The sequence below is a fragment of the Mustela nivalis genome, assembly GCF_964662115.1.
Source record: "Mustela nivalis genome assembly, chromosome: 1".
Classification (NCBI taxonomy): domain Eukaryota; kingdom Metazoa; phylum Chordata; class Mammalia; order Carnivora; family Mustelidae; genus Mustela; species Mustela nivalis.
The window spans coordinates 3212847-3227775 of NC_139020.1; the positions used below are offsets into that span (position 1 = coordinate 3212847).

At 56.7% G+C, this 14929-nt stretch overlaps 2 protein-coding genes across 2 annotated transcripts in view; one reads left to right on the forward strand and one right to left on the reverse strand.

Annotated features, from left to right (window-relative positions):
• RSPH1 (radial spoke head component 1) overlaps positions 1-2949 on the forward strand; it is a gene marked incomplete at its 5' end in the record, with an annotated part of 40469 nt that extends 37520 nt beyond the window's left edge. The window contains one exon of the mRNA XM_082695175.1: positions 2298-2949. Coding sequence (XP_082551301.1) covers positions 2298-2350 — 53 coding nt within the window. The 3' untranslated portion in view covers positions 2351-2949. The remainder of the gene's footprint in view (positions 1-2297) is intronic.
• UBASH3A (ubiquitin associated and SH3 domain containing A) overlaps positions 2623-14929 on the reverse strand; it is a 51226-nt gene continuing 38919 nt past the window's right edge. Inside the window, exon 14 of the mRNA XM_082720554.1 lies at positions 2623-11295. Within this exon, the coding sequence (XP_082576680.1) occupies positions 11254-11295 (42 nt within the window). The 3' untranslated portion in view covers positions 2623-11253. The remainder of the gene's footprint in view (positions 11296-14929) is intronic.

Here is a 14929-nt window from a genome sequence, read left to right on the forward strand (position 1 = left end):
CAGTCTGATCAGTGCTGGGAATCAGCCCCTTTCAAGTAGGTTTGAAGGGACCGTTAATCTCGAAGCATCTGTGTCTGCAGGTCACAAGCCAGGGATGTGACCATCAGGCTGTTGGGGCTTCAGGTTCCTAGAGCCTTTGACAAGGTGCTGTGGGCAGCCTCAGAAGTTCAGAGAGGGCTTTCTTCTTGGAACTCAGTTCCTGTGTCTGGTTTAAGGCGGGCATCTCTGTGGTGCAGGACCACAGTGGTCCTGGGAACCGCTGGCTCCATCCAGATGGTGGTTGCTGGGCCGGGGACCCCATGCAGGTTCTTTTGTCTCTATTGCAAATATAGAGCAAATGCCTGTTTTGGGGAAGACCTGTACTCCCCACTTTTTTTTTTTTTTCTTGAAGACGATCTCTGCACTAATGAACTCCTGGTAAAACAGGTTTCCATCCCCATGCGCTGGGCGCACATAGGGTCAGGCTTTGGTTGTCAAGTGAGACGAACCACCGCTGTAGTTGCACCAGAGAAGCCCATGCTGGCGGCTGGGCAGCCTGTGGCTTAGAGCGTGGGAGGGCGACGCCAGGCATGCCCGTTGGCAGCCGGGGGGCCTCTGGCTTGTACCCCCGCATCCCGCATTTATCCCCAGAGTCCTGAGGTTTGTGAGGATGGAGGAGGCCCTCATCTGCCGAGCAGGGACATGGCACGGGGATGCTCCACGCGGGGAGGCTGTGGCTGATCTGAGCACGTCTGGCGGCGGGGCGGGGGCACTGTGCTGGCCTTACCGGGGGGCCCTGGGCGAGACCTAGGGCCTGACAGTGTGTGGAGAATCGTTGACTGGACCGCTGTGTGCCTGCACACTGACAGCTGTGTGCCTGCTCATGTGCCCACCGTGTGCCCACTCCTGTGGCCACCGTGTGCCTGCAGAATGACAGCCGTGTCCCTGCTGTGTGCCCGCTGCGTGCCCGTGTGCCCGCTCATGTGACCGCCGAGTGTCTGCAGAATGACAGCCGTGTGCCTGCCGTGGGAACCGTGTGACCACCGCTGACTGCTTTGCACAGAACGTGCACGGAGCAAGTACGGCCGCGTCAGTATTCCTGAGAGCAGGGCAGAGATGGGGAGGCAGGGACGGTGCTACCACACCTTCCCGGGGAGATGCCAAAATGTCAGAGCGCCTTAAATGAACAACGGGCTGCAGTAAGCAACGGGCCTCGGAGGCACACATTTCATGCCAATAACAAAAACTTAAGATTTAACCCAATTCCTGCATCACGGCGGAGGGTCAGCCTACCAATCTCTTTTCATCGCCTGCAGTGAGGGTTATAGGGTTTACTTATAATGAAAAATAACTCTCAGTTTCATGGCACTTTTAAGGGAGCACCTTCCTGGAAGGTGGCAAGTCCTTGTCTTCCTTTGTACGGATGGATGTAAGGGCCGAGCAGCGAAGCCCCACGTTCGCAGAGCTGGTGTGTATGGACAGCGCGTGCCAGCAAAGATCGTTCCTGAGCTCACCCTCACTTACCGGAATATTCTCAGCGTCGACTTTGGGTTTATCTTCTGCTCCGTTTATTGCTGGTGTCACAGGACTTTTTTGTCCCCTTAGCGTCTGTGGTTCTTGGTCACGCTGCCTCGAAGGATGAAAGGGTCGACCGGACGGAGGGTGGGGGGCAGCAAGCCAAGTTTATTGAGCGACAGTATAAAGCTCTCGGAGAGGGAGGGGTCCTGACAGAGTCGCCCTGGGAGTTTCTAAGTTTCAGGGTTTGGGGGCAGTCTTCTGCGGAACGATCGTAAGCAATCAGGGTGAGCTGAGTCGTGCCAGTCAGGGCTCTGGTCACGTATCCGTACGACTATTAGGATGATATCCACGTGTTGATGATCTTTTTTTGGCTGACATTTGGGGTTTTAGGTTTTCGCTGCCCCTTGCCTGTGATATTGACAAATGCTTTGGAGTTAATGGTCTTATTTCAGGACATTTTGCCAAAATCACTTCAGCAAAGGCTATGAGGCAGAATGTTTGGTCCTGTCTAAGCTGCAAAATGGGGTGTCAGTGCTGTGTGATCTTAGCCGTCCTGACTCCGTATTTTCTTGTTGGGGACCCTGGCCCTGATTCCCTAACTGGCCAACTCACTCCTAACACTGGTACCAAAGAAAAACCATGGAAGTCGGTATAAGATAAAACTTAACACAGTATTTTTTTTTTGCCTGATATATGCTTAATATTTATAATATTATTCATTGCAAAAGATCTGTTAGCACAGCATTTCAGCATAGAAAAAAGGAGTGTGGACTATATTCGTGCTTCTTTTCTCCCCGCAGGAATTGTTAGTTTTGAAGAAGAAGAAAATAAACAGTCGGAGCCACCGGAGTGAGCGGAAGCAAGCGGGAAGGATAGGAGATCGTGTCACAGAAACGCTCTGTTATAGGGCCCTCTGATGCTCCTCTGTTATTAATCTTTTCTATCAGTTGTTAAGAGTAGTGCACGGTACGAATAAATGTCTCCCTCCTCCTTTGTTTAAGGATGAGCCTCTGCGAGGTCTTTAAGCTGGGCCTCTCTGGGTGACCAGGCTGCGGTGGTGCAGCCCTGTTTTCTCCTGGGATCAAGGACAGGGTCACATACCCCTGACTCACAGGGGTGGCCTTCTGGCTGAGCACGTACAGTGACTACTTGCCAAAGCTGCTCTCTCCAACCTCCCTCGGGAGAGCCACGGAGACACCTAGAAAGCAATCCCGTGCCCGAAACACCGCGGTGAATAGACTTAGGGCGGGGTGCCGGGGGGGCGGGGCGGGCATCTTGACTCTTGATTTCAGCTCCAGTCACGACCTTGGGGTTGTGGGGTTCAGCCCTAAGTTGGGCTCTATGCTCAGTGTAGAGTCTGTTTATCCCTCTGCTCCTCCCTCCCCCCTGCTCCCTGCCCGGGCACAAGGGCTCTCTCTCTCAAATAAATAAATAAAGTCTTAAAAAAATAAACTTCGGGCTCAGGCAAGTAACCATCAGCTGCCGTTGGAGGGGGCCCTCCTGCCTGTTCTACGGCTTCAGCCTCCCAGCGTGGATTTCGGGGGTCCCTGCGGATGGTTGAGGGCAGGGCTGCCCACGGACACAGCTCTGACCTCATCAGTGCTGCACCTTCTTCAGGTCCTCCCGTGGGGGCTGGGGGGAGGGGCTGACGCTCCCCCTCCTCGGGGGCCCCGCACCACCCTGAAGACACGTGGCTCTGGAGGAGCCCCCCCCCCCCCCCGTCTCCCGTCTCTTCAGCTTCACGTCCCCCATCCTCCTCTACCCCCAGAGTCGCTTGGAGGGCGGTGTCTTCAGTTCAGCCCAGAACGGTCTCTGTAGCTGGCCTGTCCAGCGTCACGTGCTACGTCTATGGTCACGAGGTCCCAAAACATGGGGCCTTTTCAAGAACATCGCATCGTGAACACGGCGTCCGGACCTGTCTACAAAAGCACGCAGGACACCATGAATATGAAATCGCAGTAAGACGGATACTATTTTAGAATAGGAAATTCCAAATACAATTCCAAACCACAGAGCTGGCGAATCCACAAAGCACACATCTAGGAAACCACCAGAAGGCGGATGTTCTAACACGGTTCCGACATTGCTTTTGGCCACACTTCGCCTCCCTTCTCCTTACGATGATAATTTTGCACGATCTCCTGCAGGGAGGTTGGGGAAGTCCTCACAGCTGTTCCTTTACCGCGATTTATAACCACTGGCCACTGAGGGGATAGAACATTGACCTACACACCCCACATCTTGCGGTTCACGAAACTGCATCGGGGTTGTGCGCTCCCAGCGTGCCGTCTGGTAAAACCCTACTGCGTGTGATTTGCATCAGATATTGTACTCCACGGACCCTTGATGGATCCTGACGGGAGAGTCCAACCCTGTGTTTCTCGTAATTGAAGTAGTGTCCACAGACAGGAGCCTGGTGCTGTGCTCCTCGAACCTCGTTCCTCTAGGCCTGCAGACGTGGTGTTTGAGCTGCAAGACAAGGGCAGGTGGATATCTGACCCACAGACCCCATACCGGGGTGCCGGAGTGCTGGGCAAGTCACCAAAATGGGTGGCGGGCGTATTCCCGGACGCTACTCCAGAGCAGCTAACAAGAACTGACTGACACGTGGAAATGACAAACCAGGACCCTGCACATTTTCCAGAAGCCCACGCTGCCGAAACCGTCCCCAATGCAACTTACTTGGCGCTCCCTTAGTGTGCTGTGAGAGTGCCCGCGTTGGCTCTGGGGCCCAGCATCACAAGGGGGACAGGTGTGCCAGTGCCTCAGAGGGAGAAGGGCGGGGGACGGCGGTGGTTACACTGAAGCACACTGTGTGAGGCACATGGTCCGGGCGTGGAAGGGCCTCGGGCTGGGGAGGCTTCACGCCCTTTATCGGGAGGATTCCTTCCCTTGTGGCTGGTTTGCAAGAGCGAGTCACGGCCCGCAGAATGTCACAGCTTCTGGGTGGGTCCGGGCTCTCTCAGGTGGTCCCGCTGTCTCCAGTATTTCTTGTTTCTGGAAGTTATGCTGAGAGGCTTGGTGGATGCCCCGTTTGTGAACGGCTGACTGAATTCTCCATATTGTGCGCTGTGTACTTCCTACGGGATCAGATCAGGAGCAGCAGCATGTCTGGGCTGCATGTGTCCCGCCGACTAAAACTGGTGTGTACGCTGCCTTGCTGCTGTACAAGCCTCCGGACTCCATCCTCACTGACCCCCGTGCCTCCTGGCCACGTGGAGTCTGAGTCCATTTCATTGCGGTGCCAGTTTCCTGGGGCTGCTGTCGTGAATTACTATAAACGGAGCGACTTCAAGCAGCCGTGCCGACCTCGTTCTGGAGGCTGAAGCCCAAACCGGAGGCTGTGTAGGGCTGTGCGAGCCCAGGAGCTGGAGGGAGGACCTGTCCCTGCAGCTTCTGGTGGCCTCAGTGACCACCTGATGCCTCTTCTGTCTGTGTCACCACACCTCCTCCTGCCTCTCTCATAAGGGCCCTGGAGATTGGACAATCCATTTCCCCATCTCAGGACCCTTGGTTTAATCACACCTGCGAAGACCCTTTTTCTGAATAAGCAAGATTGACAGATTCCAGGGATTAGGACCTGAAATCTTTTGGGCCATAAATGTAATAGTTATGATTATGGTTAAACAATGGTTTTTCTAAGTCTACTGTCCCTTCTACGTTTGTTAGGTAGGAAAGTGTGGACTGATTTGGTTCCCATGAAATACAGTCCTCCAGGGAAGACGGGATAAATGCTTCTTTCCTTCTCTTGAATGATTTTAAAAGCAGGATGTTAGTTTAATGGACGCTCCAAATGGTGGCACGTTGGTCTGTCCTGGAGCTCTCTTTTTCGCTCAGCGCTCATGGCCTCACAGATTTTCATCCGTTCAGTGTGTTTCAGCGGCCGTGATCCTCGGCTTTATTGTGCTGAAAGGGTCAGCTCCGGCCACTGGAACTCCTCCTACTTGCTTCGGGTCCTTTTGACACAACCCCATCAGTCCTTGAAAATTTCATTACCTTTTCCCAGTGGTTTTGATGTTTTGTAATTTATTTTTATATAATTTCGATCTCACAGAAAAGTTGCAAGAACAGTAAAAGGAGCTTGTATGTTCTTTCCCAGACTTGGAATCATTTCTATCTTGCTCCATTGGCTTTGGAAAGAGAGCGTGAAAGGGAGAGAAAGAACAGAATTTGTGTGTAAGTGTATATACGCTGTTCTGTAGTGACTCTTACCCACGGGCTGTATGTGCCCAGACCCCAGGGACGCCTGAAACCACGGGCAGTACCGAACTCTGTCCAAACTACGTGTTCTTCTATACATACATACATGTAATAAAGTTTAATTTACAAATCAGGAGCGGTAAAGGATTGGCAACAGTAACAATAACATGGAACAATTCTAACAAATACCGTGATGGGAGTTCCATGAGTGAGGTCTCCGTCTCACACAGCATCTCACTGCCCTGAGCTCACCCTTCTGGCGACAACAGGAGAGAAAAGATGCCCGCGGGACGAGGCGGAGGTAGGTGAGTGACAGAGACCTGTGACCTAGGGTGAGGCTCCTTCTGACCTTCCGGCGTGACATCACCGGCTTCCGGATGGTGGTTGTCTGTGTCGACACAAAATGAACAAATCTTTCAGGATCTCTCAAGGAAAGAAACAGTTTTCTTCAAGCCCAGTTAGGATAGCTGCCTGGGAAACTTGCTCTTCATAGGGAAGAAAGTACTCTGGAGAATGAACAGTTTTTATGGTTATATACTTTTTTTTTTTTTAATCTTGTGAAAGCCCAGGAGATTACAGATTAGCATATCGGCAGGAATCAGGAGTTTTGCCGTAAACGGGGAGCAGGGCCGTTGGCAAGATGGCTTCCCTTCAGCTCACTCGTTCACAAAGCAGGTGCACCATGCGTGGGGGGTGGGGCCGTAAGGCGGGTTTTGGGTTTGAACAAAGTGTACGTACAGTCATGCCGACTTAGACAGAATCTGGACTGAGGTAGCTCGGACCTTGGGAGGGTTTTTCTCTCAGCTGTGGTTGCTGTACCGTAGGGAGTGGAGCCACACATGGGGCGGGCGATGGTAAGTCAGTAGCTACTTTTTTCAGAATCATTTGAGTGTGAGATACACCTAAATATTTCAGAGTATACTTTATAAAAACAAGGACATTTTCCTATGGAACCACCGTGTGGTCAGCAAACTCAGGAAATCTCGTGCTGATAGGATTTGCTAGCGTTCCCCTGATCCGCACGTCCGGTCTCGTCCGTTGGATCCGTATCGCTCTTCGAGCTGAGGCCCGCGATACCAAGCGTTGACGCCCGTGCTTTTTGGATGATTATGTGTCAGCCTTTATGAAACATCAGTTCAAATACTTATCTGGTTTTTAAATGGCTTGTCTTATTTTGGGGTTGTAAAGATCTTTATTCTGGACACAGACCCCTCGCCGGATGCATGTTGTCTGTCAGTCCACGGCTTGCCTCTGTTTTCTTGACAGAGTCCTCGAGCAGCAGAACTCCGCGTTCTGGTGAATCTGGTCGGGCAGGTGTAGCCACGGGATTTGAGTGTCCCCCTTCCTGGCTTTTTCTGCTCCTGGATTCTCCGCTCACTTTCTGAGGCTGTGTCTGCCCCGAACCCAGTCCTCTGTCCTTCAGGCCAGGCAGGGGCCGTCGGGGCTGAGGTCGCTCTGTGTGGTTGCCGCGGATGCAGGCTGAAGCCGCGGGAATGGACGTCCTGGTGACGGCCTTTCCCTGCAGCCGTGGCTCTCTTCTAGAAGCTGGCTGCTCTGAGTCCCTCTCCCCTGGCATCCGGGCCTTGTGTTGTAACTTGCACAGAGTACATGCTGTAATCTGCTGGACGGCTGGGTGGGGACGGAGCTCCCGGGGGGAGGCGGGGTGGAACCCACCCTGTGTAATGCTGGGGAGAGCAGAGTTCTGTTCCCAAATGTCTTTATCACGAATGGAACGATTACGGCGTTCCTCTCGACCTCAAGATGGAACTGGTTCCTTTTCCTGGATGTCTAATGCCAGGGCTGTCCCCCGGCCCTGTGGCTTTGTCTCCTTGGCCTCGCCCCTTCATGGAGCCGTCCTAGGGGCTACATTCTTCCTCCCATGATTGCCTTCGGGGTGAGCTTTTTGGGGTCCACCTGCCCATACAAGCCAAAGGGGTGGCCCAGAGCCTGTCTGTGCCCCTCTCTCTAGCTGGGGGCCACCCTCTCAGGACACGCTCTCCTGCCATGTCCACCAGTGCCACTTCCTGCTGCTGATTCGGTTTGGGTGGGCAAGTAGGGCCATCTGGGAGCTATCCCGAGTCACCTTGTTCGAACAAGAGACACTCCTATCCCCCAGGCAATCCCAAGGGAGTTGGAACTTGGGGTCAGGAACCAGGGTCGAACACCAAATTTCTCTTAACACCTAAGAAAGGACAAGGGTTTTAGGATGATCATGAACAAAACCTCAACCGAGTAAATGGAAAGATCTAACTGGCCCTGTGGTAGGATTCACGACGGGGCAGCGTCCTGGCAGACAGACGGACGGAGCTCCGGGGGGGCGGGTGTTGCACGAAATGGAGGGCCTTTGTAGGCGGAAATGGCCAGGACAAGGGAATTACTGGCAAGACGAAGAAGAGTGGTTTCAGGCAAGGTTGCCTTCCTACAGGAGGGCAGGGGCTCATCCTGCGGGCCACCAGCCGTGCCGACGAGGGAATTCCAGCGGGGGTTGGAAATCCCACTGCTGGGGAAGGCTGCGACTCTGCCCGGTTTGCTATGAAGTCTTGGCAGAGGCGCAGCTACAATTTTGCGTAATTTGCACTTTGGTAAATACAGGGGAAAGGTTCCCTGTGCTCCTAATTTTTATTTTGTTGAGACCGTGTCTAATCGAGCTGAAGTTTTCACTGCGTACTTTGATTTTGGGTTTCTGTTTTCCGGGCTGTTTTTGGGTGGCTTTTCTCTGTCCCCTGTCTGCTGCTACGCAGAGCTTCCCCATGTATTTTCATAATGGCCTGTGTAACGACCCCACGGGAACGGAAGGCCCTCAGACGCGTTGTCCTCTGAGATCGGGACCCTGGCAGGACATGGGACACTCTCAAAACAGGGCAGTTCGAGGGGGCACGCCGTACAGCCTCCCTCTGGAGACGCGAGGACTGGGTGTGGAGAACTGGCTCCGTCTGGGGTCTGGGAGGAGCCGCGTGTGAGGCTCCTCGTGAGTGGACCAGGGCTGCTCATACCTGAACGTGTCACACAGCGCTCTGCACGCATCTCCTTTGTGTCTGGGGACCCCGTGAGCAAGGAGCCAGCAGCGCGCCTGCCAGGACACTGTGGCCCTGCTCTCCACGTGCCTCCTTGGGGCGTTGGGGCCCGCCGGGTCCCTGCGCCCACTCCACGACCCCACTGTCCCTGCTGAGATCGGAATTTAGTGCCAGCTCTGCGTCCCCAGCCTCCCTTCCAGGCTGCAGAGCACAGCCCCCAGGCTCCATAAGGACTCCCGTGTGGTCTCCGTGTCCTCCAGTCCCCTGCAGGGGAGAGACTATCACTCGCAAAGACCAGCTCCATTTCTACACTTCGTGTCCCTAGCCTGTGACCTCGAACAGTTTGACCTCTTTGGTTCCACACCGCCCTTGTCCAGGCTTCAGAAGTCAACCTGCTGACTTAGCAACGGCACCTTCAGGACTTAAGTCAACAGGGAAGTCCCAGGTCAGGGCAGCCACGGCAAATGCTTGGGTGAATCTCGACTCACTCCTTCCCATTTGGTCCGGCACCTTCTCCCGGGTTCCTGCTGGGGGACCCGCAGTCCTCCCCTGGGCAGGCAGCCCCGTCCTGGAAAGATCTGGGCCCCCCGACCTGGGCTCTGTTATCTCAGCTCTTCTCGGGTCTGGAGCAATGAGAGGCGGCAGGTGTCCTGAGAACTGGCCTCGGATGTGAGGCTTCATGCCCAGGGGCAGGTGTGGGAAGGCTCTGGGAGCAGAGAAAGGTTGGTTCCCTTCCTTGGGGGAGGGCAGGGGGGAGGAGTGCCGAAGAAGGGGGCGCAGAGGAGGAGAGAGGATTCTCCTCTGCAGACGGTGGGGCTTCAGGGAATCGGCAGTTCCGCGTCTTCAGCCTCTCATCCATTCCCGTCCCGCTGGCTCCCCGACGGTGTCTCCACGCCTCACTCCCTGCCCCCCGCGTCCTCTCCTGGAAGGGACCGCCGGGGCTGAGCCCTGAACCGGCCCTCGGCTCTGCTTCCCTTACGAGGAGACTCGTGTTGGCTCCTCAGCTTGGTCTTACTCGTCTGTCCCCAGCGTTTCTCTTCCCCGGGGGGCGTGTCCCTGTGACGTGACAGTTGCTATGGGGCCAGGGAGCGGCGGCTGGGGATGGCCCCAGGCCTTGCCATCACCAGTGCGAATGTGGGCCATAAGGACGCTCGTGCCCGCCATGGGCCACCCATGCCCTCCCCCGACTGGCGAGGAGGCCACCACGTGCCCGCCGCAGGTGTGGGTACTCTGGGATCGGCTAATGGGAGGTCGTGGTCCTTGAGCCGCTCTGTGCCGATGACAAGCTTGTGGCGGGAAGGAGCACCCCCGCCCCGCCCCAGGTGAGGGTAGTTTGAAAAGCGCTAGTCACAAGATGAGGGAAAGCTTGCAAGGGAGTGGGCTGTGGAACGAGATACCCCAGCGCCACCGACCTCCTTCATGCCGCCCCCCGGGCTCCCCACCGGCCCCAGGGTGTGGGAGCCTGGGGGTTAGGTCCGCACGGCTGAGCCTGGGGACAGAGAGGGACCTGGAAGCCGTCCAGCTCAGCCACAGCATACACAGGCCTTGGCCCGGCACAGACACTCAACCAGGAATGCTGAAGAACATTCCGGGGAGGGAGGGTCTGGGGAAGGGTTGCCAGCCTGTGAGCTCACCTGGGCTTCCCGCTCCGCTCAGCTCCAAGCCCGAGGCGGGCTGTGCGCCCCTCCTGGAGAGCCTCTCTGTTCCCGAGCCCCACCCCGGTGCACGTCCTTCCGTCCCGTGGTCCTCTTTTCTGGCCATCGGGAGGAGGAGAAGAGAATGGCTTGGATTTTACCGAGGGGCGAACCAAAGGGAGTGCCCTGGTTTGCTCAGGGTCCCACCCAGGCAGCCCCACATCCCGTCCAGGTGGCCTGCCCCCAAGACCACGACACCTTCCGTCACGGTCACATGAAAGCAGAGCAGGTCCCCGTGGACAGAGGGGCCCATGCTGCGCGGGTGCTGCAGCTCCCTGTTCCCTGCGGGGAAACGACACGGTTTCCTCCCACGCCTGGATCTGGGCGGCAAAGACTTAGGCTCAGAAGGTCCAAGCCCCAAGCTCCCAGAGAGCCGCCTGAGAATGGGGTCCCGGGAGCTGCGTGGGGGCGGGACCAGGGCTCTGCTGAGCCTCTGCATTGCTAACAAGCTCCCGGGGACGCCCCACGGACCACGCATTAGAGAAGCGGATAGGAAAGGCTTATTCAGCGTCTCCTCACCTCTCCTCGAGGCTGTTTACAATTCTCCGGGCAGAGCGCTCCGGGGCGCCTGGTGTTGCATCACGAGAGGAAGCCGGGCGCACACTCAGCCCCTCTGAGCAGCGCCCAGGCCTAGGACGGCAAAGTGGCCCAAGGACCCGTGGGGGCAAATAACACGCGCGTTTTCCGGAGCCGGTCGCTAAGCTCAGCGGCGCCGTAGTCCTTCCGGGAGGCGTTCCGGGGCCTGGCCCTGCAGTGAGCTCTTCACGGCCTTTCTCCTTCGGGGCTTGTGCAGGTTTTGTGTCGTAGCTTGTTTGGGTCATGCTTTGCTTTGTTGCACTAAGGAACTTCTACTTCCTTATGGACGGCACACAGCGCAAGACACTGAGTTCCTGGGGGAGAGAAATACACTTTTTAAAAAAAGATTTTATTTATTTGACAGACTGAGATCACAAGTAGGCAGAGGCAGGCAGAGAGAGAGAGAGGAGGAAGCCGACTCCCCGCTGAGCAGAGAGCCCGATGCGGGACTCGATCCCAGACCCTGGGACCATGACCTGAGCCAAAGGCAGAGGCTTAACCCACGGAGCCACCCAGGCGCCCTGAGAGAAATACACTTTTGCAGAGAGAAGGAGAAATCTGATATTTCCAGATCATCCATTTTCTGAATGACTTCTTAGGGAACTTCTGTGCTTGCAGCCTTCACTAAGAAGACGGTGTGTGTGCTGCGTGTGTGCATGCGTGCGTGCGTGCGTGTGTGAGTGCGCACATGCGTGTGTGAGTGTGTGCACGAGCGCGTGTGTGTGCCTGTGTGTGATTATTTTGCTTAAGTTTTAGGGGCAAATGGTCCTCAGCAGTTGGAAGTGGCATTTGCTCGGAAGCAAACGGGGGTGAACAGTGAATGACTCTGGGATGTTCCGCGGCCTTTGGACGAGGCGGGATTCTGGTTACACTCCCGATGGGGCATCTCTAAGATCCCCCCAGTCTCTCAGAATTCCGCCCGGCTTAAGAGCTGGACGCCCGCCTGTCAGTTTGCTCTCAGCGGCTCCGAGTGGCTTCCTGGTGGGGCCGAGCCGAGGGGGCCAGGAGAGGCAGAGCACCCTGTTGAGCAGGGAGGTTGGGGAGGCAAGGCGGGGGGCTCCCTCCAGGCACCGGAATTGCCGGCCGGGCAGGGGGCGCAGAGGAGATGCAGCCTCACAGGGACCCCGGGATCGAACTGTCTGTCCAGGTCGCAGCCCTTCCCGGCGGCCCCCCAGCTCTGCTTCCCTCCGGGCTCCAGGTCTCCGTCTCCCTTCTCCGGACGCTGTCGAAGCTCCCTCCTCCCTGGCTTTGCTGGAGGAGGGAGAGCCCGCCATGCCTGCTGGGGTGGTCGCCGGCAGGCCTGTCCTAGAGTCTTGTCACTAAAGGTGACCTCGCCCCACACAGAGAACAGTGTTCAGGCCCCCTGTCAGCAGTGGGCTGAAGACGGCTCATCGGCTCACGACGGCTGATTTCTACATTTTCAGGCATTTTGTAAATCGGCGATGAAGACACAACGCAGGTGGCTCAGAATCGGCCGTGGTGGGAGAATTTACACCCTGGAAATCGGCAGACACTGCACATGCTCCAGCTGAGCCCACCGCTGCTCAGTGCTCGGAAGACAGCCCTCCCTTGGGGACAGAGGCTGGGGGCTGGGACAGGCTCAGCCCGCTGGCAGCCTGCACCCAAGCCACACCAAGAACGCACCCAAGGTCACCGTGGGCAGGAGACAGAACGGGGGCACCAACCCAAGTCTCCAGAGACCCAGCACAGTCTTTCGCACAATGGTCTGATGAACGTCTCCTTTATCAGTGGAAACCATTTCTGGCAATTCCACGGATCCCTGTGTGCGTGGATCGTCTATGGAGCACACGTGGGGGGCGGGTATGGGAAGAGACTCCTTGCCCGTAGCATCCTGCTGTGCCGGTGTCCGGCCCCGGACCCAAGGACCCTGGAGCCTTCTAACGTTCGTGGCACACTTTCCAGGTCTGGAATCTGGGTGGGAGGGGGGCCCGGTTCATGCCTGGATGTCCTCGGTCCTCACGTCCCAGGACCCCGCCCTTCAGAGCGCCCCAAGCTGCTCAACTCAAGAGAGACACCTGATGTTCTTCTCTGTATTTGTGCGTCTACTCTGCGAGGGTATGGAATGGCTACGCCAGGGTCCCCCGCACACCGGGGCTGTCATGGGTGCCCAGGGCCGGTGCCACACCGCCTGGCACAAGCGCTCAGGGAACACATCTGGGTTTCTCCACGGGCGACGATTTTGCTCCTCAGGACATATTTGGCAAGATCTGGAGACGTGTTTGGTGAGTGTGACTGTCAAAGGGGCGTGCTGCTGGCATCTTCCTGGGTCAAGCCCAGACGTGCGGCTAAACACTCCACAGTGGGCAGCACAGCCCCCTCTCCCTCCCCCAGCAAAAAGCTCCCGTCCCCAGATGTCAGCAGTGCTGAGGGTTTGAATCTGGGGCGCACAGCTGTGCAGTGAGCTGTGATCACAGGTGCTGGGTCCCCAGGGAGCCCCACGAGCACTTCGTGGGTTAATGTGGGGAGGGGTCAGCCTGGCAGTGCAGCGGACCCTCCTATGCAAGGACACAGCGTGCCTGTTGACCCAGACCGTGTTCTTCTGGGCCCGCGATGGCACGTTTAGGCTCTCAGGCATTCTCCTAAGCATCGCCCTGGGCGTCTTCTGTTCTGCTGTCATTGCTGTGCGCTTGGGATGTTTTCTGTTGCATCCCCCGATGACATACATGAGATCTGTCGACGTCTGACTTTTACCCTTGAGCTCAGGCACTTACTGGATTCTCCTCTGGTGGTCCTAGAACCTTGGTTGATTTTCTTGGGGCTCCAGGTCTGTGGTCCGGGCATCGCCGCCCACTTTCAGCGTGCCAGCAGAGGGAGGGGGCTCGGCATTGGGAGGAGTGAGACTGTGCCCCCCACCCCCAGCCTCCGTGGCTCCCCAGACTGATCTGGGGGCCTGAAGGACGGAGGTTCCGGCCACGGCTGTCCGTGGGGTTTTGTGAGCCCCTGAGGTCAGGCGACAAGGTGGTTCAGGGTGGAGAAGACTCTTGGGTCTGCAGAGGAGGCCCTGGGAGTGCTGGGTGGTGACCCCAGGTGGGGGCCTGGTCTTCCTTCCGATGGGCGTGTTGGCAAAGCCACCAGTAAGCCCCCTCACTCGAGGGCTGAGAAGGGCCGGGGCTCCGCGGGGAAGCTTGGGCCCGTGTCACACAGACTCCTCCCTGAGCCCCTGCGAGCCCCTGGGGGCTCCCGGAACACCTGGACGGGGTCAGGGGAGCCCAGGAACGTAGAGCCGTGTTCTCCCCCGGCCGGGAGCACGGGGCGGCTGCGTGACTCGTGTTCTTGCCTTCGTCCCTCAGACCAGCTACAGCCCACAGGGAGTCAGACTTTGATGTTTAACACTTAAAAATAAGTACAATAAAGGGAAAAAAGAAGGTCAGGAGAGGAGGCGCACGGCGGTGGGTGTAACCGGCTCGGCCGATGGTGCCGTTTCCACACGCCTTGTGCCGAACTACCCGACGTGGCTGGTGTTCAGCCGTTCAGGGGTTTGTATTTTTTGGTGTTTACACCCACGTTTTTTATGCACCGTGTCGTCCTACGGCTGTTGTGACAAAGGACGGTGAGAGAAGTGTTTCTTGGCCCAGCCCGGAGGCTGGTCATGCAGGGTCCAGGGGTGGACAGGGCCGGCTCCTCCCGTCCTCTCTGAGGCTGTCACATGTGTCCTCACGGGGTTTCCCTGCGCGCATCTGTGTCCTGATCTCACAGGAACACAGGTCACATCGCATCACGGCCGCCCTGGGGACCTCACGTGACCTTACTTAACCTCCTTAGGGACCTGACCTCCAAAAAAAGACTACATTCTGAGGTGCGGGGGGTCTGGACCTCAACTTACGGGTTTGCGGGAGGCACGCGATATAGCCCATGAAATTCACCAACATGACCAGGTACCAAAAAAAAAAAAAAAAAAAATCTCAAATTTGGTTCTAAAGGAAGACT